This window comes from Notechis scutatus, chromosome 3 (assembly GCF_049901735.1).
Source record: "Notechis scutatus isolate UNSWTSFEM ecotype Mainland chromosome 3, rNotScu1.2, whole genome shotgun sequence".
Classification (NCBI taxonomy): Eukaryota; Metazoa; Chordata; class Lepidosauria; order Squamata; family Elapidae; genus Notechis; species Notechis scutatus.
Genome location: NC_142011.1, coordinates 175,936,863 through 175,963,306, shown reverse-complemented (window position 1 = coordinate 175,963,306; position 26,444 = coordinate 175,936,863). Strand labels below are relative to the sequence as shown.

At 36.5% G+C, this 26,444-nt stretch overlaps 2 protein-coding genes across 2 annotated transcripts; one reads left to right on the top strand and one right to left on the bottom strand.

Moving 5' to 3' along the window:
- The first annotated feature begins 449 nt into the window (after positions 1–449).
- On the top strand, positions 450–10,016 carry SBSPON (somatomedin B and thrombospondin type 1 domain containing). The gene is made up of 5 exons (XM_026689218.2): positions 450–1,126; positions 4,588–4,776; positions 6,429–6,519; positions 7,536–7,715; positions 9,791–10,016. The coding sequence occupies exons 1-5, from the start codon at positions 901–903 to the stop codon at positions 9,906–9,908; spliced, it is 804 nt and encodes a 267-aa protein (XP_026545003.1). The 5' UTR covers positions 450–900; the 3' UTR covers positions 9,909–10,016.
- A 1,504-nt stretch (positions 10,017–11,520) lies between these two features.
- TERF1 (telomeric repeat binding factor 1) lies at positions 11,521–22,896 on the bottom strand. Its single transcript, XM_026689207.2, has 9 exons — positions 22,616–22,896; positions 21,751–21,846; positions 20,368–20,498; positions 19,047–19,133; positions 17,455–17,604; positions 16,547–16,668; positions 16,194–16,297; positions 15,630–15,700; positions 11,521–12,357 (listed from the first exon to the last, which is right to left on the bottom strand). The coding sequence occupies exons 1-9, from the start codon at positions 22,875–22,877 to the stop codon at positions 12,199–12,201; spliced, it is 1,182 nt and encodes a 393-aa protein (XP_026544992.2). The 5' UTR covers positions 22,878–22,896; the 3' UTR covers positions 11,521–12,198.
- Positions 22,897–26,444: the final 3,548 nt, after the last annotated feature.

Sequence of the window (26,444 nt, the reverse complement as noted above, 5' to 3'; positions counted from 1 at the left end):
GAGTGAAGAAACCTTCCCCGACCCACCAAGGGTCAATTCAGTGACCGGTCAGGGTTACAGATGTGGCCACATGACATGTACTACATTTCCCAGGATACCTTGACTACATTTACCATGATGCATTCCCTTAAGGGGACAGCTCTCAATTCCTAACTAACTAACCCAAATCCCATTATATTGTACTATATTAATTTATTTGATTCTTTTTGTTAGTTTTTATTTTTTTAAATGTGGTTTCTATGTTCTGTAAACCGCCTTGAGTCGCCATGGGCAAATAGGCGGCAATATAAATTCAATAAATAAATAAGTAAATTCCTGACTATTGGAATGCCATTGAGGAGGCAGCTGGACAGGTGGTTGTATTCTGAAAGGCAATCACACTCACCTTTCCTTGGCAACCTCCAGGCAGTTTTCTTTTGTGAACGGGCATGGTTTAAAGGCAGGGCTTCGTAGGTTAAAAAGAGCCACCCAACTCTGCAATTAATTAAGGGCCTTCCAGATAAATGCAGAGCTGAGGCTTCACTCTCGGTTAGGATGAACGGCCTGATAAGAAAGGTCTAACGACCCGGAGAACGAGGTCAGCCGCAGCTGCCAGAGAGAGGCGGAGCGACGCTGCCCTTAGCTTTTGGCGCGCTTCTCTGCCGCGCCCGTCCCCGACCCTGCTGTGAGAGGACGGGCGTCGACGGCAGCGGCTCAAAGCATCCCTCGCCCTCTCCCGAGGGAGGGAGACAAGCGCGCGGCCGCGCAGAATTCCACCCTTCCTGGAAAGAGCAGCGGGCACTTTGCGCGAACTCTCGCGGTCCGACTTTCTTTTCCGCACTCAGGGCTCGCCCTCGACACGACCCACACGAGGGCGTCCCCACCACGCACTGACGAATTCCGTGCCCTCAAGGCAGGGAAATGGGCATCAGAGTTGCCCCGGGCGTCCTGACACTGGTGGCGCTTTCGACGTTCGGCCGCCTCGCCGGAGCGGGTTGCGTCGAGGAAAGGCGCTGCTGTCTCGGCCGGGATCAGACATGCACCGCCACCGGCTGGCGCCTGGACAGAACTTACGGGACCTGCTTCTGCGACGAGGCGTGCGAACAGACCGGCGACTGTTGCCACGACTACGCCCAGGCGTGTCCAGGTAGGCTGGAAGAAGGGAGGCGCCCAGCGAACGCCTGAAAGCACCTGCCGCCGAGCGAGGTTCCACGCTGGGATCCTTTGCCTCCAAAACACTCCTGGCGGTAGTGGGGGGGGGGGCGGGTTTCAGTGGTCCTAGAAGTACAGGAAACTATGTGGTTCTCCCCCCCACCCATGTCTTCGAGGAGAACTAACTTTTGCTTTTGGAATTGGCATAAAGAATAAAACGCATCTCTTAAACTCCAGATAGGTGGCTGCTTCTTGGCAAGTGCGGGGTGGGTTTATGCAACTTCGGAATCTTGACAGCAGAACCACTGTCTTCACAAAATGTAACGCCAAGCCGTTATTCCCCAATAGCTTGAACCATAAATTACCCAGTCCCGTGTGGTGTTCTGCTCTACCCTGTCGTGGGAACTCAGCTGTTCCTGCTATTTCCTTTCTTTCCCACTTATTCCTGCTCCCCGAAGGAAGGAAAGTTCTATAAAGAAAACTTGGTGCAAAACTTAAAGCCGCTCATTTTTCCTGACTTTTCATGAATATGGAAATCCAAATGAAGGACAAAAATGTAAGGAAACGACTCAAGCAAAATACAATGAGTATCCGGAGGGCAGGTTTAAACTTTAAAAATGAAGGCAATGGGTTCCTTTGAAAATTGAATCAAGTTATTAAAAAGTGTGTAACTATGTTTGAATGCAATAGCTTTGTTGGATTTGTGATTTTTTTGAAGAGGGAGGGGAGAAGAGTAACAATACAGTCTCTCTAAAGTCCTTGTGCAGTTTTAATAGATAACAATGTCATTTCTATGTAAGGTATAAAATTTAAATAAAATGGATACTGGATCCCAGAATAATAAATGTGATCAGTGCTATATGAAATACAACTGCATTCAGAGAATTTCAAAATCATACTATCCTTTGTATCCAAAATCATAATAGATATATTGAAAATTGACTTTCCTACAAATAAATGTGCTCAATCTCCTTCTCTGTTGCATTTATATAGTTAATAGTTCCACTTCTGTATATGATATAAACAATTAAACTACACAAGGATTTTTATACATACCCTACATATTAATAATCCAATAAAATGATTTGTTTTCTTCTTTCCTTCTGTGGTTTTCTTCTCAATACAATTACTTGATTTGTGAGTTCCACTATGATAGGGGCCATAATGGAGTTCAAAAGACCACCTGTCTTTCTACTTCTGGACCCCTCATGATAGTCAACCTTATAGTCATTTAAAAATAAAAATAGGGATGATCCAAACACATTAAGTATTTCAGCCTTAGCTGTAGAATTCAGTCATTGATACTGTAGTACTGAAGAGTCAATATATGCAAGAAGTTTTGTTTTCTGCGTTTTTAAAAGTACATTTTAAAAGCAAGATCCAAGCTGCAGAAACAAAATCTCCTTGCCCTCTCACTGGAACAGTTTTTTTAAAAAAGAACATAAAGCATGAATTAATTCTTTTTTGCAAGGATGGGGAAGCAGGAACTGTTACAGGAATATGCCTGTCAAATGAGAATCCTAGAGGCAATTTTTGCAGCTCAAAAGGCAAATTGAAGGAACTTTTCATTTTGTACACTATTTCTCAATCAGGAAGTTCCCCTTGCACTGTTGGCACAAAACTTTAGGGGCTGTCTGCTTTACCAGCATCTTGGACTGGTGTGCTAGCTTTGTTTCTGCTCTAATTGGTGCATTGTGAAATAGATTATATGGATTAATCTGTGGCGCACAGAGGAAGGATCCTGCCTTAGAGAAGAGCAGAATCTGATTGGCAAGTGGCTTCTCTGAATTCATTAATGCATGGTCATGAAATCATGTAGACAGGATGCATTTAATCAGGACTGGATCTTAGCTGGAGAAAGACAAAAAGCAAAGGTAGAATTTGGAGCAACGGATTTCCCTCTTAATGGTACTATGGGCACATTTATATGTTACAGTTGCTTGCACAAGGAACTTAATCCTCCTTTTTATCTGTTCTTCTCTTCCCAAAATTACTTTTTGTGCTGTCCAAAGGAAAAAAAAAAAACAAACAGAGGGGAATATGGGGAAGATTATTGGTAGTCAGCTATCACTGATTTGGTGACAACGGGGATAAGATTGTCACTTTTTTTTTTTGTTGTTAAAAGACAAAGTTCCAACTTTTCACTTTTGTTCCAATTCTGATTTTTTATCCAATGTATTTTAGCCATGCTCGACATCTATAAATGTCAGTAAACAATAATTTGGCTTTATGCCTGTCTGCCAAACAAATCCTCAAATTGTTTTTCTCTTTCCTCCATGGGCTATTGGCTTAGCTGAATGAAAACTGTCTTGTTTTAGCTGCGGTTGGATTTTCAGGAGGCATTTCAAGCAGCTGATGAATTTGTGACATCAGAACCGAAAAATGGAACTTTAGCATGCATGTTTGGGAAATAGCAAATTTAGGATTAGAGTACAAATATTAACTACATACATATATTAACATATGCAAATATACATACAGGAATTTTCAACTAATCTATTAGAAGATATTATATAAACTGCTTAAATCTGAGTGTCACCTTAGGTTTATAAACAATTATTTAATCCTGAGTCCTAAGCACTTTTAGCAATGTTGGAAAGCATGTTCCACTTGAATACTAGTCCACTTGAATACTAGCAGGGATACATAGCACTACTCAATATGCAGAAAATATCTCCTTTCTGGCATCTGCTTCCTTCTAAATTTTCTATAAATTTGCAAAAAGTTCAAGAATTTCTTGTCATGTAGGTTTTTGAGAACCTAACAGCAGAACAAGTAACATGTGTACCCCTTACTCTAAATTTTATAGCACCTTTAGTTGCTTTGAAACAAGGGAAAATAATGAAGTACTTCTTCAATATAACTTTCCTTCTTCCATTTTAGTATCATACCATATAAAAATGAGATGGGTGACCATATAAATTGAGGGTAAAGGGAATCATTACAGGCTCATCAACTATGTCAATATAGTATTGGTTGGTGTGGTTCCTATCCTATTATTCAAAACGTGGACTTTGAAGTCAATCTGAAAAACATATGTATTGATATAGCTATCACTTAAACTTTTAGAGACTGCTTATGTATTATATGATAGGCTGAAAAAAAGAGTTGGGATTAGAACATGAAACTGTAAAATCATTTTATGGGCAAGAATATTTTAAGTTATGGATTAGGTATTATTTTGTGAAAGAAGAGGAAAGCTATTGAAGTATGGGGCCGATGGATAAGCAGGTGGACAATTGCTTTGTAAAGCAACTTTATTTCCACAATAGTTTTAAAAATGGCAGATCCGTGTTAACTTCTGATATTCTTAATCTATTTCTTCAGGAAAAAGCAGGCTATGTAACCTACTAAATTAAATTTTGCTAAATGTTTATAGAGAAAAGATAAATCTTTGACAGTAGCAAATGACTCCATGAGTTTCTTTGTGACAGTATTTTTACAATTCTTTTGCAGCTGTTTCATGTGTTGTTGGGGAATGGAATCACTGGAGTGGCTGTGCAGAGCAATGTAAACCCGCCTTCCGGATGCGTACACGTATTATACAACAAGAGCCAAAAAATGGTGGGGAGCCTTGTCCTCCGATAGAAGAAAAAGCTGGCTGCCTGGAATATGCAACTCATGAAGGGAAAGACTGTGGAGATGGTACACATGCTTCCCATTTCTCTCTCTCTTTCACAATTTGCATCCTTATCAAATGCCTTCCAGTTTCTTATAAACTTGTTTAATCCATTGTCTCCAATCAGATGGTTAATTTTGACACCTCTGCTAATTCAGTCAATTTTAAAATCTGCTCTTCGACGGTGACCATTCCCCTTTCCTTCCAATGCTTAGCATATACAATCCTCTCAGCGGTCACCATGTAAAGAAATAAGGCTCCAACTGTTTTTCAATTGGTTTGTCCATAATACCTAGAATAAAAACTTCTGGTTTCATTATTATTTGTAATTTAAATATTTTCTTCTTTGTCAATATTATATTTATCCAATATAATTTACTGGATAAATTTTCTGGATTTCTTTCAAGATAGAATGTATGATAGAATGTACCTGGATTTTGATTGCATTTTCAACTTGTTGGAAATCCCTTTATACATTTTTGCAGTCTATCTGGAGACAAATACCAGCAGTTCGTAATCTTATAAAAGCTTTCTTTCAAGCTGTAATTCATAGTGAATTTTAAATCATTGGTCCACACATTCACCCATTGGTCTAACATTATATTATAAAAAAATTCACCCATTTTACTATCTTTAAAATTCATCTTCCAGATTTATCATAAGTAACATTTTTTAAACTTTAGCAATCAGATGATCATCTCCAGAACATGCATTCATGTTCAATTCAGATTTAATTCCTGCAGATACAAAACCTTTTTTAAAAATCAAGTTTAAATCTTTCTAAAATTCTATAATCACAAACAAATCCTTCATTTACTAATGGTTGTCTTGTTTTTAACTTCTTCAAATATTAGTAAATCTCAATATGTCATCCATTTGGAATCTAACAGCATCTCTTTTATGTTTAATGCTTCATGGGTGATAGCCAAAGTCAGTCAATCTTCTTTTATATTTCCACCATATATGCCCAATTGATTGTTTAATAACATGAGTCTGAAAACCAGGGTTAATGTTTACCTTATTATACCAAAATAAGCATATCACCCAAATTCCAAATCAGAACCTTCAAAATCTAATAAACCTGAGTTCTAAAAATTATCCAATCTTGTAATCATATCAAACAACAGGCATCATAATATAATCTGAGGTCTAGTAAAAGGATAACTCCTTTCTTTAGCATCCTGTAGGAGCTTATATTTTATTTGTAGTTTTTTGTTTTGCCACTTTCAGATCCCCGTATTGAGAAGACTTTGATATTAAAATACCCTGAATTCTGTTCTTTAAAAAAGGCAGGATCTCCTACCCTCACACTTGATTATCATTCTCCTTTAAATGAACTGATAATCCTAGAAGTTCATATATTTTTGCCACACAAAAACATATTTTGTTAATGAATGAGCAATATGATGTTTTTACTTATTTCCTTAATTAGGTTCTCTAAACTAGGATTATCTAGTTTTAGGACTTGTGTAGAGAACTGAACTCATATTTTACATATTACGCAGAAATATTGAAAATTCAAATAGGTTCACAAAGTTTTAAGCACCACTATATACCAAAGGATGGAGCAGGGAGTTTTAACTTTGTCCAGTTTTATATTATTTTATACATCTTCTACTCTCAATTAAAAAGCAATACAAGCTCTACAAATTTATTTTAATAATTGTGTTCTTCCTAGTTCCTGCATTCATAACTACTTCTGAATATAGTAAAGAGAGAAAAAATACAGCTGTACATCCAAGGTGGTCTTCAGAAACAAAAGATTCTAGGTAATTACGGCTAAAACTTTTACCAGCTTCTCTGGAGATAAATTTCTTTGAATTCTGTTGAATTTGTCTCCGAGTCAGAACACATATATACAATCTTGACATTTAATATACATATGGATATTTCAATTGAAAGAAGGTAATTTTGTATTAACTGTCCATACTAGAGGGATTACAACAGTTTCCATACTAAAAGTATAATTCTGAACTGTCTTATGTTGCCATTGCTTTTCTTTTTCATATATAATTTTATTTAGTTCATTTGGTGTTAACTGCATTAATTATTGAATAGGATTTTGTAGCAGTACCTATAACAAAGTGAAATAAAGCAATATTTTTGCAAAGCATGAATGATTATATTTTTTTCTACAAAAAGCCATTTTAATGTTTATCTAATTTAAAATAAGGTAAGGAATGATAAATTTTATATGTAAGTTTTAAACACGACTTTTTTATATCCTGATTTTTTATATGGGAACTGCAGTTCCCAATGCCAGTAACACAAGCCCAATGATGATATTCCTAGTAGTCATATTTTAAAGATGTCGTGGGCTTCCTCACTATCTTTCATGTAGTATAGAGATGGGCAAACCATGTCTGTCTAGCTAAGTATGGCCTTTATTACTTGCAAGTGACTTTTGAAGTTAGACAATCTCATGCTATTAATAAAGGCAATTTGTGGCATCCTAATAGTCTGCTGCTAAATAGAGAAAGGCAAAAAGAAAACAAAAGAGGCAAAGAAAGACAAATGTATTTTATTAAGAAAATGGTTGGCCTGACTATTAGCAGATGTGACTCAACAGAAAGTTGCTCACTCTGATATTCACAGGATTGTGGCATAGGGAGTTTAGTCTCCCCCCATTTAGTTGTCTTAATTACACATCAGAGTCTGAGCCATAGCTGCTAATGATTACTTTTAACTTTCGGGAAACTACTTTGGCTAACATCATAGATTATATATGCTATAATTACCTTTCAGATTTATTCTTGCATTAGTAACAAACACTTCCTCCCTAAAGGAGTTACTGCGTGGAATTTAAAACAGAATCATTGTCTCCTTACTGCTCTATGGAAATTCGCCCGTATGCTCGATGGATGCAGTACCTTCGAGCAGGCTATACAGTATGTGTAATGTGCCAGGAGCCAGCAATGCACAGAGATAGCTATCGTTGTCCTGGAGATGGCACTGATACTGATAGGTAAGCAACTAAATTTCTTATCTGAATCTCTAAATACAAAGTCCTTAGCCCTTAGCACCCATATATTGTTTCATTTATGATTTTTTTCCTTTAAAAATCAGTTTTGTGTGTATAGCTTTATCTTCTCAATTTTTTCCCCAAGCCTGTAAATTTAAATAGTTAGACTTAGTACTTGGTTCAGATTGTTTTGAAGCTTTTATATCTTTGCTTAGATTTCTCAACTAGAGTAAACAGTGAGTAGGTACACTCCGACTTATGTAGCCTATTTCCCCCATTTAGACAAGATATTGAGGCCAAAATATCTCTTTGAAACTAATTTCTTATGGTAAAGGCTTTGATATAATCTTACCCAGTTGACAGAGTCCCATTAGTAAATTATCCCCGTTCTAACTAGATTAAAGCAAGCTATTACAAGGATACGAATGCATGGATATGGTTTGTGCTAGATAGGAAACCGGGAAAAATATAAGAATCTGGTCTTGGATATCAACTTGCAATTTGTTAAGTGACCATTCAATTACAACAGCACTGAAAAGTGACTTAGGGCTAGTTTTCACGCTTATGACCACTGCAGCATCCTCATGGTCATCTGATCAAAATTCAGACCCTTGCCAATTGGCAATGCATCTATGACAGTTGCAGTGTCCCAGTGGCTTTGTGATCACAATTTGTAACCTTCCCAGCCAGCGTCCAAGAAAGTCAATGGGAGAAGCTAGATTCACTTAATAGTCGCAAGACTCATTAAACAACTGCAGTGATTCGCTTAACAACTGTGGCAAAAATGTTCATAAAATGGGGCAAAACTCATTTAACTGCCTTCATTAGCAATAAATATTTTGGCCTCGGTTATGGTCGTAAATTGAGAACTTCCTCTATATGTGAGATTCACATTGTAATTTTTAAACAAAAGTATAGAAAATAATGGCTGTGCTTCTCTTTTCATGAAAATCTAAGAATGGTGTTCCATCAAATTACAATTGGAAATGACCTATTTTCCATAGCTTGGCTACATAGAGAACTTAGGCTTTGTAGCTTCCAGTATCTCAGTCTTTATTTTCTTGGCCTTACTGTTCTATCACTTCATTTTACTTTTATCTTCATAATTGTATTAAGGCAATTTAGTAGCCATATTTTAATTACCATGAGACACCTTAGCTCATACAAAATAGTTTGGTATGAATTCCAGGTGAATTGTTTCTGTATTTTCAGAAAACAATGCAGTTCTTCTGCAAATTCAGGAAGTACTCTGGTTCAGTAAAACCATAGAACTGTCAGCCTTCCCAGGTAGATTAGACAAAAAACATAACCACTTCATTCTACTTTATTGTAAGACTACATTAATAGAATCTTGCAAGTCTGAAAGTACAAATCACCAATTTGTCTGTTTTTACAGCCTGATAATTTAAGAGAGGATCCTTTCTGAATTTCTTTTTTTCGCCTTTCTCTTATGGCAGCTATGGGCTTCTTCTCCACTCTTACCTCTTCATTCCTTAGGCAGCATCTTTCCACCCATCTCCCAAGGTCGTTCCCACATACCATCACAAATATAGAGTTAGATTAAATGTATCCATTAGAAGAGTTCTGCTAATATTGAAATGGGCAGGGAGACCATTTGTCCTTCCACCTGCGTTTCTTGAAAATCTGGAAAACTGGAAGACCATTCAGAGAAGTATGAGAAATATCAGTAATTGCTGTGAATAATTGCGGCCATTCCCTTGCCTTTTGAAGTAAGTCATCAGAACCATTTCAAAATGACATATAAGTGTACTATGATTCTCTTTCAAAGCCCATCTGTTAGATACTAGAATCCTGAGAGAGAAGGAATCTTTATGTTCAAGTCACTGTTTGCATCCCATTGTATTTGTTACATGTTTGCAACTCTTTCAGTCAAGAAAATGCTATTTGCTCTTATGTGGATAGTGAAAATTATTGCAGTGTTTTTGTAACTATGTTATTTATGAGAATATTCAAATAGGGAAGCCATTATTTATACCATTCCTCACCTTAATAGTATATCAACATTCCATGAAGGAATATCTATACCATTAAGACAATATATTTCCATTCCATTTTAGGAATGCAATTCTCCACTGGCAAGCAGTTGGAAATCCATCCTGCTATGGAACTTGGAAGAAAATTCAGCAAGTGAAAGAATGTTCTTGCCCTCTTGTACATAGTTTTATTTTTACATAGCAGAGTGAATATATACTTTAATATATTTACCTGAAACATGAAATCTAGCACTGAACCTACGTAAAGATTTTAGGCATTAAATAAATGAGAAATCAATTTTTGACATTACACTGTCTTTTGTATGAGTGAATAAAGTTAAATGAACTATATAATGTTATATTGGTCTTCCCTGAATTCAGTATTAATAATTATTGTGAAATGCCTTTAAAACAGTTAAGATGCATAATCATTTACATAAATCAACTGTAATATGGCATTTGTTCTTTTGAAAAGTATGTGCTTTATTTATAATTGAAAATAAATATTTGAAGTGGAAGTTATTGATATTAAATCAGATGTATGTTTAGTAACATAACAGTTCCTTTTTTTTTGGGGGGGGGGGGAGGGAGAGTCCCTTTAAATCAGTTTTTGATTCTTGACAACTACGGTATCCTGACTACTCCTGTAGTTGCCTTGGGAGGGTTTTTTTGAGTAAGGGTTTGCCATTGCCTCCTTCATAGAACTGAGAGTAAGTGATCTAGCTGGCTTTGTGCCTAAGGCAGGACTAGAACTCCTAGTCTCCTGGTTTTGGGATTAGTGTCTTAATCAGTGCATCAAACTGGATCCCTCAGCTCCTTAGAAAGCAAATCTAGGACTAAGCCATTGGCAGCCTGTCTGCTCCATGTGAATTAAAAGGATAGCAAGACTCCATTGCATGATAGGAAAAAAAAATCAGAAGCAGATTGTAGGATAGGAGAGTGTAACTGGTATCCAGAGTTGATACTCAGCATTATCATCTAAAAGTCACCTTGATGACTGCACTGAAGGACTGTTATCTACAGTATCATTTAAAATTTTCAGGTATAGATATTTAATACTGTTCAGAAAAATAAGCTTTACAATTTCATTCTTAATACTGCAAGGATCAATCTGGTGCACTCGTTATTTTTGGCATCAGTGTCATTGACAAAGGATTGTGAAGGAAACAAGAACATTACACATCTTCTCCATGACCAGTTTTCCTTGTTACCTTCCAGGAGGAGTCTTCTGTTATTTTAAGTAGATTCAGTCTCAGCTTTGTTCCGTATAATATCAACCTTGTGAATTCTTAAGTTTCCGATTTCTACTACGCATTCAAAATGGACACTGATTAAGTTGTATATATGTATGTGTTCGTATGTATGTATACACAAATACACGTACTTTTTTTGAGAGCAGGCATCAGAATTTCATTTTTAATGTATGCCAATGTGCTCACAGTAAAAAAATGACAATAAAGGTTATCTTATCTTATCTTATTTGAAGGATAGCAGATTAGCTACCCTTTGCTATTTGAGAATGAATCCCTTGCAAGCCTATAAAAGTACTGTTATTACGGATCAAACTTCACATCAGCAGACAACCAAATCTGTAAAACAAGTTGACTATCTGGAACAAGACCGATGTTGAAATAAATGCCTATATCCATGAGATTCTTCAAAATATTGCTCCCACAAAATACCACACAACTCCTATGTACTTCTTTGGACATTTTTGAAAATAGAAGAGTTGCTGATTAAGCAAGAAGTTACTTATATGATTGATCACAAAAAACTATAATATAGCTAACAAATTAAAAATGCAGCACTCTGAATTGAATTTAAAAACACAATATATTTGTTAGAATGACCAGAAGTACAATCTCTACATTTCACTTTAGTGTTGCTCACAAGTTGAACATAGTGGGTTCATATTTGAATAGCTAACTCAATAAAGCATTGCAGGCAGCCAAATTATCAGTCCCCGAGCCCTAAAAAAGATTACGGAAGGAGTTGCAGAAATACTCCTATACCCTAAAGCATGATTTCTTTGGTAGAGTATTTCTTGCACTGAAAAATTTAGTCTCCCTGTCCCCTTTGCATAGAACAATGAAGATGTCCTTAGTTAAACAGATCCAACATCAAATTTAAACTTGTCTGCTTAAGACTCTACTTATGTCTTAACTTTGCAGTAGTTAACTTTGATCCTGCAAGGTATTAGCCTGAATTTCTTACAAGCTCTCCAGAATGAAAGGTTAAATCAATTTGAAGTTGCTTGTCTTAAGTAACTTTATTCAGATGATAACTAGGTAATAGACTTTCAACTTAGCATCTTATCACCTCTAGATTTTCAAGAATCAACTGAAGACATCAAAAACTATTTTTAGGAACTATAACTGCATAAAATAGTTTCTGTTTTATATTCATTTAAGACACAACCTGGTAAGTTCATCACATCATCATCAAAATATAAAGAGGTAAGTAATAGGTGGAATATTAGAGGAAAAAACAACTTAGGCCCAGCCTAACTTAACTAAAGTTCTCCATCTGTCTTTTAACATAACATTGGTTCTATTATTAAAGTCATAATTTTGAAGAATTGTCATCCAGTTTCCAACTCCAAACTTCTGTACACCATGTTTTAATTTCTGGTCTTCTTCCCACTTCCATGGCTATAGAAAATTAAAGTAAAATATTATAACATGTTTCTTTTCAAGCACTTTAATTATTAGCCTAATTAACAATTGCTGAAAGGACATTCTATTTCTATTAACTTTCATTTTTGAAAGCACAATTAAAACCTATAGCATTTGCATTTTACAAGAAATCAGCATTTTAAGAACTATTCTATTTCCATTATAAAGAATGAAAAGCTTTCTGACAAGCAAATGATTATTTCAGATGTGAGAATTACAGTGGAATAGAAATTAGGTACCGTATTTGCCGGCGTATAAGACGACTTTTTTGCCCTGAAAACATGCCTCCAAGTGGGGGCCGCGTCTTATACGCCGGGAGGACTCGACTCCCACTTCGAGCTTGAGTTGCAGCCGGGAGGAAGGCTGGGGGAGTGTGTGTGTGTGTGTGTGGCGGGTGTCACTCGCCACACGCTGCGCAACCTTTCCCCTCTTCCTTCCTTAGCGGTGTGGGGAGGAGAGGATTCAAGATCCTCACGTGCGGCGCACTTTTCTTTTTTTTTTTTCTTTTTGCACGCAGGTTTTGCATGCGGGCGGCTGTAGGTTAAGGATGGGGAGCCCCGGTGGGTTATCAGGTTTTACGGTGCTTCCAACATGTGCGAACGGTGGGAGAGCGGAGAAGAGAGCGAGCGAGCGCCCGCTGTGTGAAATCCCGCCGTCAAAGCAACACTGGGGGAGGCAGGGTATAAATTTACCAGGTTAATGTAGCAATGGTGATTAATGCCCAGAACATTGTTTGCAGGTATTGGGGGTGTGTGTGTGTGTGTGGTGGTGGTGAGGAGAGGTTGTCCTTTGAATGCGGAAAAGTAGGTGTGACCTTGTGTAGGAAAATAAAGAGATCCTTTTTAGCGTGTTTGGCTTCTTTGCCTCCCCTCGTTCGCTTTGACGTGGAGATAATGGCCTTCGGGCGGAGGGAAGAAAACGGTAGCTGGATCATTTCAAATTTCACTTACTCTCCTGCCTCACTTCAATATGTCTGAGCGACTCCAGATACTGGAAGACTTTTTGAATGAAAGTGTTACCTCCATTTTTTTTTTAAAGAGGGCCACTTGGGGAAAAAAAAAGATTCTAAGGAATTCCTTGTTTCTTGATTAAAGAGAAGGCATTGAATATACTGTTCCTTGGCAGCCTTTTCAGTGTCCGGGTTTTTGGTGTGTGTGTGTGTGTGTGTGTGTGTGTGAGAGAGAGAGAGAGAGAGATCAGCTGTATTGAGAAGAGAACGTTTCCTGTGTTCTCATTTTATTTACAACATATTTTACGCTTAATGGTAAGCAATGAAAAATATTTTTAAAACTCATTTCTAAACTCCATAGCTATTTGCATATTCTTGGTTCAAAATTGGATTAGCTCATTTCAAAATTGTCCAAAGCAGAAAAGTGCGTCAAAAAAAAAAAAAAGTGCAAAAGTGGAAGGTGTGTGGAAGAGGGGGTAGTCTTATACGAGAGTATATAACAAACTCTATATTTTGAGTGGAAATGTTGGGGGTCGTCTTATACGCCCAGTCGTCTTATACGCCGGCAAATACGGTACTTTTATTACTTCTAAACAGACACACATCTGTTCATATTAATAAAACAGCCACTTGCATATTATAGCAATATTGTTTTCTTAAGATATAGCAATTTCTTGATTTCTGTATTTATCTTAAATCTTATCTCCAATATCAATTTAGTGATTTGTCATATGATTTTTTAAAATTACAATCTGAATTTGAGTTGCAAACCTGTTATACTGTATCAAAATACAAACTCCAATATAATTATTTGAAAGGAGCAGGACAATAAGAAGTCTACAAAGATCGCTGCTTATATGCATTTAGATTTGTATTATAAAATGAAAACATTAACACTTTTCTGAACAGAGTTCTCTTGCATATGTATATATATACCTTTTACTTAACAAGTTCAGTTTCCTTGGAATATCATATCATTAATACCAAAGAACTTGGGATAGTTGAAATAGAAAGCTGATAAAAGAAGCCAGAGACAACCAGTTTCCAAAATTGGAGAGGCCAACACTACTGACAAATGTTTGCATTTTGTGGGTCTGAATATACGAGAACTAAAAATTATTTGCTTTTCTTTTTGCTACCCAGCTGTAATAGAAGTACTGAATGAGACAAGGCACCTTGGCTTCTTCACTGATAATTGGCTAGATATACACTATTATTATATAGTACAGAGGTCTCCAACCTTGGCAACTTTAAGACTTGTGGACTTCAATTCCCAGAATTCTCCAGCCAGCTATGCTGGCTGGAGAATTCTGGGAGTTGAAGTCCACTAGTCTTAAAGTTGCCAAGGTTGGAGACCTCTGAATAGTATATATCCGTGATGGATATATCACGGATATGTATTGAGGCACGTGAGCTTCAGCCAAACTTACCTCACTGGGCATTCCTGAAATATTGGAAGTGATGAAACGGGCCCATTTTTGGGCCTCCAAAGGCTGCAAAGGGTTCCCTCTAGCCCCTGAGAGGCCGAAAAAGGCCTCAAACAGGCTGAAAATCAGCTGGGAGGAGTGCACATGCCCAATGCAGGTAAGGGGGCATGGGGGAGGGGGTGCACTGCCTTCTGGTGCAATTTTCGGCACAGGACCCCAAAAAGGTTAGCCACCACTGGTATATATCACACTAGCTTGGCTTGTGCGATAGTTAAGACACAACCTTTTAGGCAACATGAAAAGATCACAGTTTCAATAGCATGTTGTAGATCATTTCTAGGGTGACTTTAGATATGTTGGATTTTAATTCCAATAAGCCAAGCCAGCAATCTTCAGACATATTAGCTGTGTATTATACAAATGGAATTTCCAGACATTTGGAACAATTGGGAAAGGTTGTCTTCCACCACTGTATTCTCTGTCCTTTATTAAATTTAACAGTTTTAGGTTTTCTTTTTATGTCCTACTTTTATATTAGCCTCATTTTTTTAACTGTAAACCATCCTAAAAATTTGCATTATTAAGAAATACTTGCATGTAAAGAAGTAAATAAATATGTAAATATGAACGCTATTGCACTTCTTCCTATTACATAAGGTTTGACCATTCTGCATGGCCATGCTGGATTGGAAATAACAAGGAACTTTTATTTTCTTGGATCTTGTATACATCAGACCATACTTACAGACAGACGATACTTACAGACAGGCAGTCTTCTTGGACAAGCAGGAAAATATTTTGGAAAAATGTTGTTCTTTGGTTAATCCCACCAATATTATTTTATATTAATACATTATTTTGAACCTTTATACCTGTTTTTTCTGACAAGCTGGCAGAGACTCATCTTGTAGAGCATCTATAGTATTTTGCAGATTTTGTTTACCTGGTTCAGAAAAATAATACAAACATCTCTTTTGAACCCTGAAGTACTGTGCATTTTTAATGGCTAAATACTAATTAAACTTAATTAGGGGATAAGCAGCAGGACTGCAACATATACAACAAATAGAATAAAGTGAATCAATAAAAAATAAAACAAAGGGATATCATTTTTAAGAGGGAAAAAGAAAGCCTGTTAAAGAATGTTCTGAATAAAGATATGTCTTGTATTAGATTTAAGATTTGAAGATGTATGAAGATTAGCTCAAGTAAAGCTGAACTTAGTCAAAATAAATGGAAATACATCAAGCACAAAGCATGCTAGGCTACAGAATGATCATTGATACCTTGAGCTGTATTTTGCTTTCAATGAGAGACTATTTTTTTAAGTGAAAGGCAGGACCCAGAAGCATGGATTATGGGAAGGAAATCTGATTCCCCTCATATTTCCAATATATCCGTCCTGTTCAGATATACCAAAATCATGTAGTACTTACATTGAAGAGTTTTTCGTTTTATACTTTGAGGCATGGGGGAAATCCGTATCTGATTTGGTTTCCAAAATGACTGATCAGGTAAGAAACAGGAACGTTTATGTAATCTATGAGAGAATGAAAGAAAGGAGATATGATAGAGAACACCTATATGGTTGTTGAAACTTTTCTCCCCTTGAATTATACCATTCTTTGTTAAGTTCCACTATCAGCCTACTTTTCTAACATTTAAAAAAAATATTAACCAGGAAAAGAGCCATTTATTTACCAGAATTTGTTAAAGATAAAAACTCTGACACATCCAAGATAACTACTCATTGTGATATAAAACTAGAGAATTGCAGGAAAAGTCATACTTTAGCAGGGTGTTTGGTGTGTTTCCCAAATGATTTTCTTTCTCTTTTTCAACTGTACTGTCGCATTGTATGGGTACCATTACATTTCCCAAACTTTTTGTTTTCACCTCTTTTGTAGCTTCCTGTAAAACAGCAACGTTTACTTAAGAAATACTTTTCATATCTTTCCCAGTCTACCTAAAACACTTATTACCATATACCATTAGGGAGGATTTAAAACAAAAGATTAATAAAAATGTAAAATAAAGAGCAATATAAAGCAATATAATTAACAGTGTAATGCTTCAGTTCAGAAGTATTCTCACCCCAGGATAATATAATGAATCAGAGACAAGTCCTGTGTTCCTGCTACTACCTCAATAAGCTCTTGTAAATCATATCCAGAGCAAGGCAAAGCCTATTAACTGTAGATTCAGACCAATAGTCAAGATGAATCAGCCATCAGCAACATGGTATTTATTAAGTAGGAAATAATTTGATTTTCTCATTCCACTATTCCCCCTTCCAAAAATAATAACCACTTTAATGAGTTTTTTTTATGTAGAGAGGAATTTATAACTTCCTGGATTTAGCTACAACTGCTTACCAATTATGAAGAGCAAGCAAAAATGGTTGGCTATATTCAGTCAACACATCAGGTGGGAACTGAACATAATGCAAAGAAAGCCTCAAAAGATAAGGATATGGTTGCATCTATTGATTGAATCACTAGAATTGGTGAAAAATTTGGTAGTTTGTATAGTATTATAGTTTTCATAATTAGAATGTTTCCAATACTTTACACTATTTTAATGAGTAAGACATTTGGTCATTTTTACAGTATACAGTGTTAATTGTATAATTAACATTTTTGTAATTGAAATAGAATATACTACTTTTATTCTATTTTACTATGGTTTTCAACATACCTTCATTAAAAAATTGTTGGTTTCTTTTTTCAAGAAAATATTGATATAAGTTTTAATTCTCTCAGTCAAAAGATTAAAACTGAAAAATCGAAGAAATGGATGATATGGATCTTTTTCTTTCAGTATTACAGAAAGCTTCATTCTTAAAGGCTACAGGGAAAAAAAGTCAGAATATAATAAATACTACATATTGTGCTTGTAGTCCTGCCAATTATATTTTAAAAGAAGCAGAACATTCATTTTGCTCCCTGAAACAAAAATGTAGGAAATTAAATCTATATTATTCCATTATAAATAATAATATAATACAACATAAATGATAAATACATGCAAATTATCTTTCCTAATAACGTGAGGCTCGACAAATTCACTTTTGTTAGATTTTGTAAACGTTTTCAGTATTTCCTTATGATTTTCACACAACTGTGCATAGATAAGATGGTACAACAATGGTAATAGTTTCTTTAGCTCAGGGTTCTCAATTCTCTTTAATCAAACTCCTGGGCAACCAAAGCAATGCAAACACTTTCCTCTATTCTTCCTTTACATTCATCCATTCCATATTATTCTTTTTTAAATACCCACATCTCAGTTCAACATCCCATCCTTCATATATCATATGTATTAGTTTTTCTTTTTCTTTCTGCCTCTAAGTTTAATTATTTTCTTCAACTAGTTTTCCAACATAGCAATAAATATATGGTGTCCAATTTCCAAGATTTTATAGCAGTGAAGGAATCTTAGTCACAGTAAATTATACAACATACTGTAAACAAACATAAAGCTAAATATAATGATCTGGAAAAAAATCTTATGCCAAATGTTACCAGTATAAATTTTCCTATTTTTATTTCATTAAACAAATTTATATGGCTGCCCAACTTACACATGGTGACTCCAGGCGTTTATAAAATTAAAAACCCACAATCTAAGTTTCTTAAACTTTGATAGAATTGGATGAAGTTTAGATGGCAGTAAAATAATATTTGGAATTATTGCAGAAATTGAATAGGCAAGGAGGCATGAAATTGGATCAGAAACCTTAATTTGGTAAGGTATGACTACTGAAAATTCTTGGAGGTTTTATTGTCTGTTTTAGCCTTAATAGAATAGAGGACAACTTTATTTTTGACCAAGGCCATACTTTTCATTGTTGGATTTCAAAAGGCTGCTTGGTGTACTATAACTACAATCAGTCAAGCCAACATTTTAGTCTTTTTACTATTAGACATTTGGAGAAATTTATTGTAAATAGCTGCATTCAGTGTCCCAGAAATGTAATGCACCTATTTTACTGCCCAAAATCTAAAAGGTAAAACAGTGAAAATATTGCAGAATTAAAATACTTTTAATCAGATTTCAGCAACGCATCCTGAAGGTCACAAAAACCAGATTAGGGGCAGAGGTTGCTTGCACAAAGTTTAATGCCTTCATAGATTGTAAATTAGTAATGAACAGAAGACAGTAAATCCTGAAAGATGTTTTATCAGCTTAGTAAATCTGCATATGGATCATTTAAGAATATCACTTGAATTTTATTTCATAAGACTTCAGAACAATTGTCTAATTTAATTCGATATTGAACATACTACCTCATTGGAGGAAGATTCTGGAAAAAGTCTTTCTATCACTTCTGCAGCCTCCTGAAAACATCCCTTTTCCATATATATAGCGACTGCCTACAAAGAGACAACTTTTAAGTAATGACTTCCATGCTTTATAACAAATCTGGGAACAAGACAACTTATGCAATTTAATGTTATGATCAACTCTACTTTTCGTTCTAACAACTCATCTTGATGTATGAAAGAGTATTTACTCTGTTCTTCCCCTTCAGCACAATGGAGGCATCCATCATCCAAATAAATCAGGGGTACTTCAATCTGGCCCATTGGGTCGGCTTGGAAAGAGTGAAAGATTAACCCGTGGTGCCTCTGGCAGCCAAAATGGGGCATGGGGGGGGCACACATGCCACCCCGCACTCTGTTTAGCAGGCAGGGTGCTGCAGGAGGCGTCCGTCCATCCTGTCTCCCCCATCCCTGCCAGCCCACAAAGAACTATAATGCTGATCTGGCCTTCTAAGAAATCCAGTTTCACACTCCTGAAATAAATATTTCACTAATTCCATTAACTGGTACGGAGGACAGGAAAATCCTCCTCCACTGCTACTACTAAGAACACTTACAGATAGGATTGTTTGTTGGGGACAGCCTCATCCTTTCTTCTCCTGATTTTCAGTGTGGATACACGAGTTTCCACATGTAAGTGAATCAAGCAATATTGACAATGAATGGGAAAAAAGAAGCATGTTTGGCCTATGGAATGGAGCAGACAATGACGGCTGCTACTCCTGCATGTCCAGCTGCCTTAGTGTAATAACTGGAACTGATTCTGAGTATCTTATTCAACCCTTTCATTTCCCATTTTTCCCTTGTGCTATTCTCTCCTATGCTTTTTGGCCATCCAATATGACTAATCCAAGTAAGCAACTCTGCTCTTCTTTTCCACAATTGGCTAGTTTCTGTGGCAATCTTTTTATTGCCACAGGCTATAAATGGTCATGAGATTTCATGCTTCTGCCAATTAACTGTAAACTCATGTAAATTTTTAAATTCCTAACTGAATGTTGAAGATGCAAAAATGGATTTGATGAAAATGAAGAATTATTTTTTGTATTTTGTGAATGGTACAGTTTCCATGGAAATTATTGTGGAGATAGCCTACCCATAGTAATTGTTTTGAAGTAGTTTCTAACATAGGGAAAAAAACACCTTAAAATATTAAACATTGCCTGTCCTATCTCAATTTATGGCATGCACATTTTGATCTGACCCATGAGAAACCATAAACAAAGGTCTAATTTTCTTGCATGGCATTCTGAATCAAAATGAATATATTGATCTACAAACAAACCTGAATCTGAATTAAGCACTTGATATCTTTATGCAATTTATCTTGTTTGCTTTGTGTTTTTAGGAATGAAATCCAAACCGACAAAGCATTTTCCAGTGGTGAAAGTCTTTGGTCATCTCCAAAATCAGAACCTTAAGAGAAATGAGAAGAAGTAAAAATAGCAGCGTAGTATTTTAAAGATCAAAAAATTAAACTTCCATACTGAAAAGATATCAGTCATTATACTAGAAGTCAATTTCTCCCTTTGATTTTTGGTTCACAGAAGAAAGCTTGTTAAATAGAGATCACCAATGATTCAGCTGAGATGGTTAGGAAGATGATTGAACAATCTTGGGAAATCTCTGGTTTGAAAGGTTATCCTCAGGTCTTTTTGAATATCATGTTATACAGAGCCTGGTCAAACACCAAGCCAAACTGTGGATATAATTTAGAGAGGGAGCAAATAAAATAGCAGAGAAAAAGATTCTTTAAATTTTATTTTGCTACTCATTGTTAACAGTATTTGAAAAATTACAATAAACTGTCTAGGGTCCTCAGCTCAGAACAATAGGTCTAAACAAGATATGGGCTTATACTTGATTAAATACAACATGAACTTATATTAAATATATTATTTTACAAGAATAGCCCTACAACTCTCTATGTTTCTTTGAGCTAGGAATTCAAGAACCACAGCAGTCTATTCAAGCAATCAGGATAAAATAATTTTTGTAACTTTTGTTGAAAATGGAGCAACTTAGCAACAGCAATCACTGTATCAAAATCATGCCATATCGTGCTCACAGACTGTAATTCCTTAAGACACAAAGAACTATAATATACAATCAAGCTCATCAAGAACTAATGCCTAGTCTCTAGCCAAAAACTTATGTAGCCTAGCTTTTTCATCTTTTGCCTCTATATGTTCCATGCTGACATCAATGCACACTTCTTGGACTAGGTTTATGAGTGCACAGTGTTTGTGGAGTATATATATAAAGTTACTGGTTAAGTAGCAAGTTGGCAAGATATCCTCAATATCAAGGTTGAGAATTTGTTTACAAATACTAAAATATGCTGTTGACTTGAAGCTGCCACTAATGCAGAGCCAGATAATTGTCATTGCTGAGCATAAGAACACAAGGCCATATTTCAGAAAACATGTGGTTTGTTGCTATCAATTTACCATTTTTTTGGATCTTTTTTGCTTTTATTAAGTGGTTATTTGTAATAATTTTAGTTTACATTTTAACAATTAAAGATAAATGACAAATACAAATGTGTAGATTATGTATATATATTTTTGCAAGAGTTATTTTTTGGTTAAAAGAATATATTTTTTCTATAAATATAGTTAGTATGTTTTTCATCATCTAGCTAAGAATTCAGATTAAAATGTTTTACCAAATATTTTTCCTTCTGCAATATATGTCAACAGCTGACAGAGGCACACTGTTTCCCTTTGATGAGTTTCTATTTTGTGCAATCCTTTAATAACAGCTGAAAAAAGAAAATAGACAATATCAGTTATGATTTTGTTCCTACAGTGCCACTCTGTGGTTATCAGCAACCTTGTCTATAATGCTAAATATAATAGAATTTACTCCCCAATAATTGTATTTAGGATTGGAGCATTTTAGACCAGTTTACACTGATTAGTTTATATTTATGCTAGTTAGTAAACAATTAACCCATCTGTCCCCCACTGTGACAATCTGAAAGTTATTTTGGTGTCTTAGACACTACTGCTTTGTACTATATAAATAACTAATGAACATCAATGGAGAGAGAACATAGAACTCTTCAAATATTTGTCATTCTGTAATGCTCTGACATATATCTAAAAAATTACAAATATTCAACAGAAATTACTGAAGTTGTGACCAAAAAAATGGATTTCTCGATTGTAATTGAAACGTGCCTGGGAAAAAGGGTTTACGATGTTTGAGAGCTGCCTAAAGCCATTGTATGAGATCGGCAACCATATAAACAAACTTGCTCCGAAAAACAGTTCTTTTAAAAGCAGCACATATGCAGCACTAAATAAAGCAAAGAAGTGTAAAAAGCATCACTATGATAGAAAAGGAACATCTGGCTGGCAGAACCATTGCCCTAGTTGCAGAGAAAGCCGAGGGGGGAGGAAACGGGCAGCTTCTACAGTCTGCTGAGCCATGCGTTATGGGTTTGGGGCACCAGCACCAGCACCAGCAAAGGGGGTTTCCAGGGGCCACCACTCCACCCTCCCACATCCCGCCAAACAGCCAATTACCCAGGGCCAGGTCTCTGCTCCTCTCGAAGTCGATCCGGTTGCCCTCGCAAAAATGGCGGCACAGGCAGCGACAGGCAAAATCCAGCATCCACCCAGCGGCTGTCGACTCGATCTCAGCGAAGAGGTCCGAAGAACTACCCTCTGTGGGGCCACAATCCACAAAGGCCGCCTTCGCCGTCATCTGTGGCACGGAGGCGGCAGTGAAATCGCTTTCCCGCTCCATTTTCAAACCTCGCACCCTGCTTTCCCAACCTCCGCCCATTTACGAAATGCTCCACTCTGGCCACACCCTCTCCCCGAGCGATTGGTCTTCTTTCTTGTCACGTGCCTTGTTCGCGCTTTTCGGTCCGTGGAGAAGGAGAACTACGGAGCGCTCTTTGGGTCCGGCTTGCAGATTCTCGTGGTGAGGCGAGTGGAAGCTGCAACGATCGCCTGACCAGCTCAGTTTAAATCTCTCCCTCTTTTCCCGCATCATTTGCAATTTATCACGTCTGTCGGATCGCAGAATGAAACGCGAACGTTTACCATTAGTGTTTTTCAAGTTTGACATTTTTAAGGTATGTGGACTTCAACTCCCAGAATTCTCCAACAGGTATGCTGACCGAGGAATTATGGGAGGTGAAGTCCCCACAGCTTAGAATTATAGGACTGGAAGGGATTTAGGAGGTCTTGTAGTCTAACTCTCTACCAAGGCAGGAATCGTTATACCATCCTGGTCAAATGATTGTCTAATCTTTTCTTGATCTAGCAATGAACACCCGCAACTCTGGGAAGCAAACCGTTCCATTGTTGTTTTAACTATCAGGGAATTCCTCCTTAGTTCCAGGTTGAATCTCCCTCTGACCAGCTTCCAGCTTTGTTTCTTGTCCTGCCTGCTATGGAGAATAAATCGACCCCCTCTTCCCTGTTACAGCTCTTCAAACCGCCATGTTGAAAACACTGGTTTACACTGTACATGTGTGTTCCCTTCGTTTTTTTAAAATCGGTTTATCTTCGCTTCTAACAGAAAAGTGTATACCGTGATCTCCACGCGCGCATTTCTAATCCCTACTTTGGGAAGGCTTGAGGGAAGGAATTCGCTTAAAATCACAAAATGAACGATAATCCTGAAAGTTTGGAAAATAAACCCTTTTGTTTGGGGATACAGCAAGTTATAAACTAGCCAACTTCAGATAATTTTAGCGGCCTGGGCGAACTTAACCTGTTGTCTAGTAGAAGGTTTGGTGTGTGTGTGTCATGAGAATCGGTACACGGGGTTGGGTAAACCATGCTAAAATGAACCGAAGATGCAGGACGGACGTCGACTTCTTCTGGAAAGAGCAACGTCTTCATCTCAGTTCAAATATTTCTCACGATGCTGTGGGAAGCGTTAATAATTCTGGAAGAAGCGGACATGCGAGGAGCGTAATTGCCCTTCCTGAAGACAGCCTTTTAGGGATGAATGTTTTCCTGCTTTTGCGCCGCGGGATGGGGGCACGAGGGTGATCTCAAGTTACACTTTCCTTTTTTGGAGGGAATTGCGCAAAGAAATCGCGGTAGAGCGAGTCAACGGACGGAGAAGCTCTTTGAAGGTCTGATCTGATCCTGGGCGAAGCTAAATCAAGATTACACAAAGGGCTGAAATGCGTGGAAAATGTGAGGGCACCTAGAGAAGTCGGGAAGATGTATCCTATTCGGTCTCACGATTTTCCACACTGGAGATGCTGAGTGTGCAACCACTCTAAGAGCTGTAAATAATTATTAAGTACAAAGGATAAATGGCCTATCAATGTACGGGTTCCAGTAGAAATTCTGCTATGTCCAATGACTGTCATTCTAATAAACCTTAATCCATGGCATGGTCTTATTCTGAATTTTTGCTCAGTCAAGATTAGCAACCTCTTTCAGTTGTTTCCAGAATGTTCACCATTAACATATGATGATGATGATTGTATGAAGAATGATACCATTTATACAGAGAGAAGTTTTAATAGTTTGAAAAAACAGTATTCTCTCTTAAGGTTCATTACAAAGTGATCCCTTAGGAATCCTACAATTTAATAAAGTATTTCCTTCCTAAGGCTTCCCAAGGGTCTGTGTTCTCTATGCCTTTGTCTTTTTTCTTTTCTTATTATTGGAAAAACCCTATTTATAATATGATTTTGCTGTAAGGAGGTTCATAATATTTTCAAGAGATGAAAATTGGCAAGGACACCAATTCTCTGCTTGCCTGCCTGCCTTTTTCTGGCAACCACATATCTATTCCTAAACTTGGAAATAGCTGAATAAATGAAAACTATTTTGTGTAGGAAATGTTTAAAAAAACAATGGTTAATATAATTAAATTTAACATTTAAATATTAGGCTGCCTAAGAGCTAATGCACCTGGGTTGTTGTATGGAAAATAAGAGGCTGGCATATTAGGTATATAATAGTTGCTTATTGTTGGCAATTGAGATCAGGAACTCTATCAATAAACAATGCAGTTGTAATGCATGATGTCACGTGACTGCCAGTTTATATCAGCTTTTCTGGCAGTGCCAGTTGCTGTTGTTTGATGGATCCTGCATGGTCATAGCATCCCATAGTCATGTGATCACCATTTGCAACCCTCCTGCTAGCTTCCTTGTTGGCTTGTCTTGACCTAAGTCTGCAGTGAAGGATGCGAATGCTAATTACTTGATTACGGCATACCACGTCATAACTGTGAGCCAGTTGCCAAGTTACAAATTGTGATCATGTGACCACAGGAGTGCCACAACAATTGCAAGTACGAAAACCCACATAAGTTCCCTTATTCAGTGCCATCTGAACAGTCTTTGAACAGTCACTGAATAAGGACATTAAATGAAGACTCTCTGTATATTAAAAAGGCAGGATAACAATATAATAGTAATATTTTATTTTAGTAAAAATGTTCAACATCTTACTTTTTCAATATTAAAAAGCCTGTTTTGTAATCTACATTGTACCCCTTCCTCAAGTAAAATAAAAATATGAAAACATTGTCATTTTACAATTGCTATGTGCCTTCCACCATTTCTTCTTTGTTGTCTCTAATACAGATTAGTTTAGCTTCATAATCTGTCATTTTTTAAAATTCTTCAATTAGTATTTATTTATTGAATTATTCCATAAATATAATAGTATTTGCTTTTCATTATGAGCCATTTACTTGCTACAAACATGTTGATATATATTCTGCTTCATACCCATGTTTTTCCCTATGTACTGATCTAATAAAATGCTTAGGGTCAGGTATACTTAAACCTGAGAAACTAATAAACAGCCATGGGACTGAAAATCATTGAATGCTTGCTTTTTATATAAAAAGTGACTACTGAGCATTCCTACTGGATAGACAAAAGCAGTAAATCTTGAAAACATAAAAAAACAGACCCAGATAAACAGAACAATCTTGTACATTACTCAGAAGAAATGTCAGCTGACTTAAATTTCCATCAAGGTTTCCTATCGTGGACAAGTGTTAGGTATTTGTTTATTTAATAGTTTTATATGGCTGCCCATTTCCTATGCATGAATCTGGTAGTAACAGTTAAACAGAATAAAAACATAATAAAACAACAGAAATAACATAAAATAACATAGCAGCGGTGAATGTAACTATGACAGAAGAAAACACTACCATTATACATGAAGGGTAACCTCTCTGATCCATTGAAGATGAAAATAGGTGTCTTGGCAACTGAACAGTTTAGCAATTCCCATTAAAATATTACCACAGTTTTAATAGAGGAAATAATAGGACAAGGATATTGCATACTAGAAAATTTTATTACTTTGTAACCATTATAAGTACAAACATAAAAGAAAATTTAGCACCAAAGTG

Coding starts and splice junctions, on each gene's coding strand:
- SBSPON (XM_026689218.2), top strand. CDS start 901: ATGGGCATCAGAGTTGCCCCGGGCGTCCTGACACTGGTGGCGCTTTCG. Junction 1,127..4,587: donor CTACGCCCAGGCGTGTCCAG/GTAGGCTGGAAG, acceptor ATTCTTTTGCAG/CTGTTTCATGTGTTGTTGGG. Junction 6,520..7,535: donor TCAGAAACAAAAGATTCTAG/GTAATTACGGCT, acceptor TCCTCCCTAAAG/GAGTTACTGCGTGGAATTTA.
- TERF1 (XM_026689207.2), bottom strand. CDS start 22,877: ATGGGCGGAGGTTGGGAAAGCAGGGTGCGAGGTTTGAAAATGGAGCGG. Junction 20,499..21,750: donor TGCAGAAGGAAAAATATTTG/GTAAAACATTTT, acceptor ATTTCTCTTAAG/GTTCTGATTTTGGAGATGAC. Junction 19,134..20,367: donor AGTGCTTAATTCAGATTCAG/GTTTGTTTGTAG, acceptor GTCTCTTTGTAG/GCAGTCGCTATATATATGGA.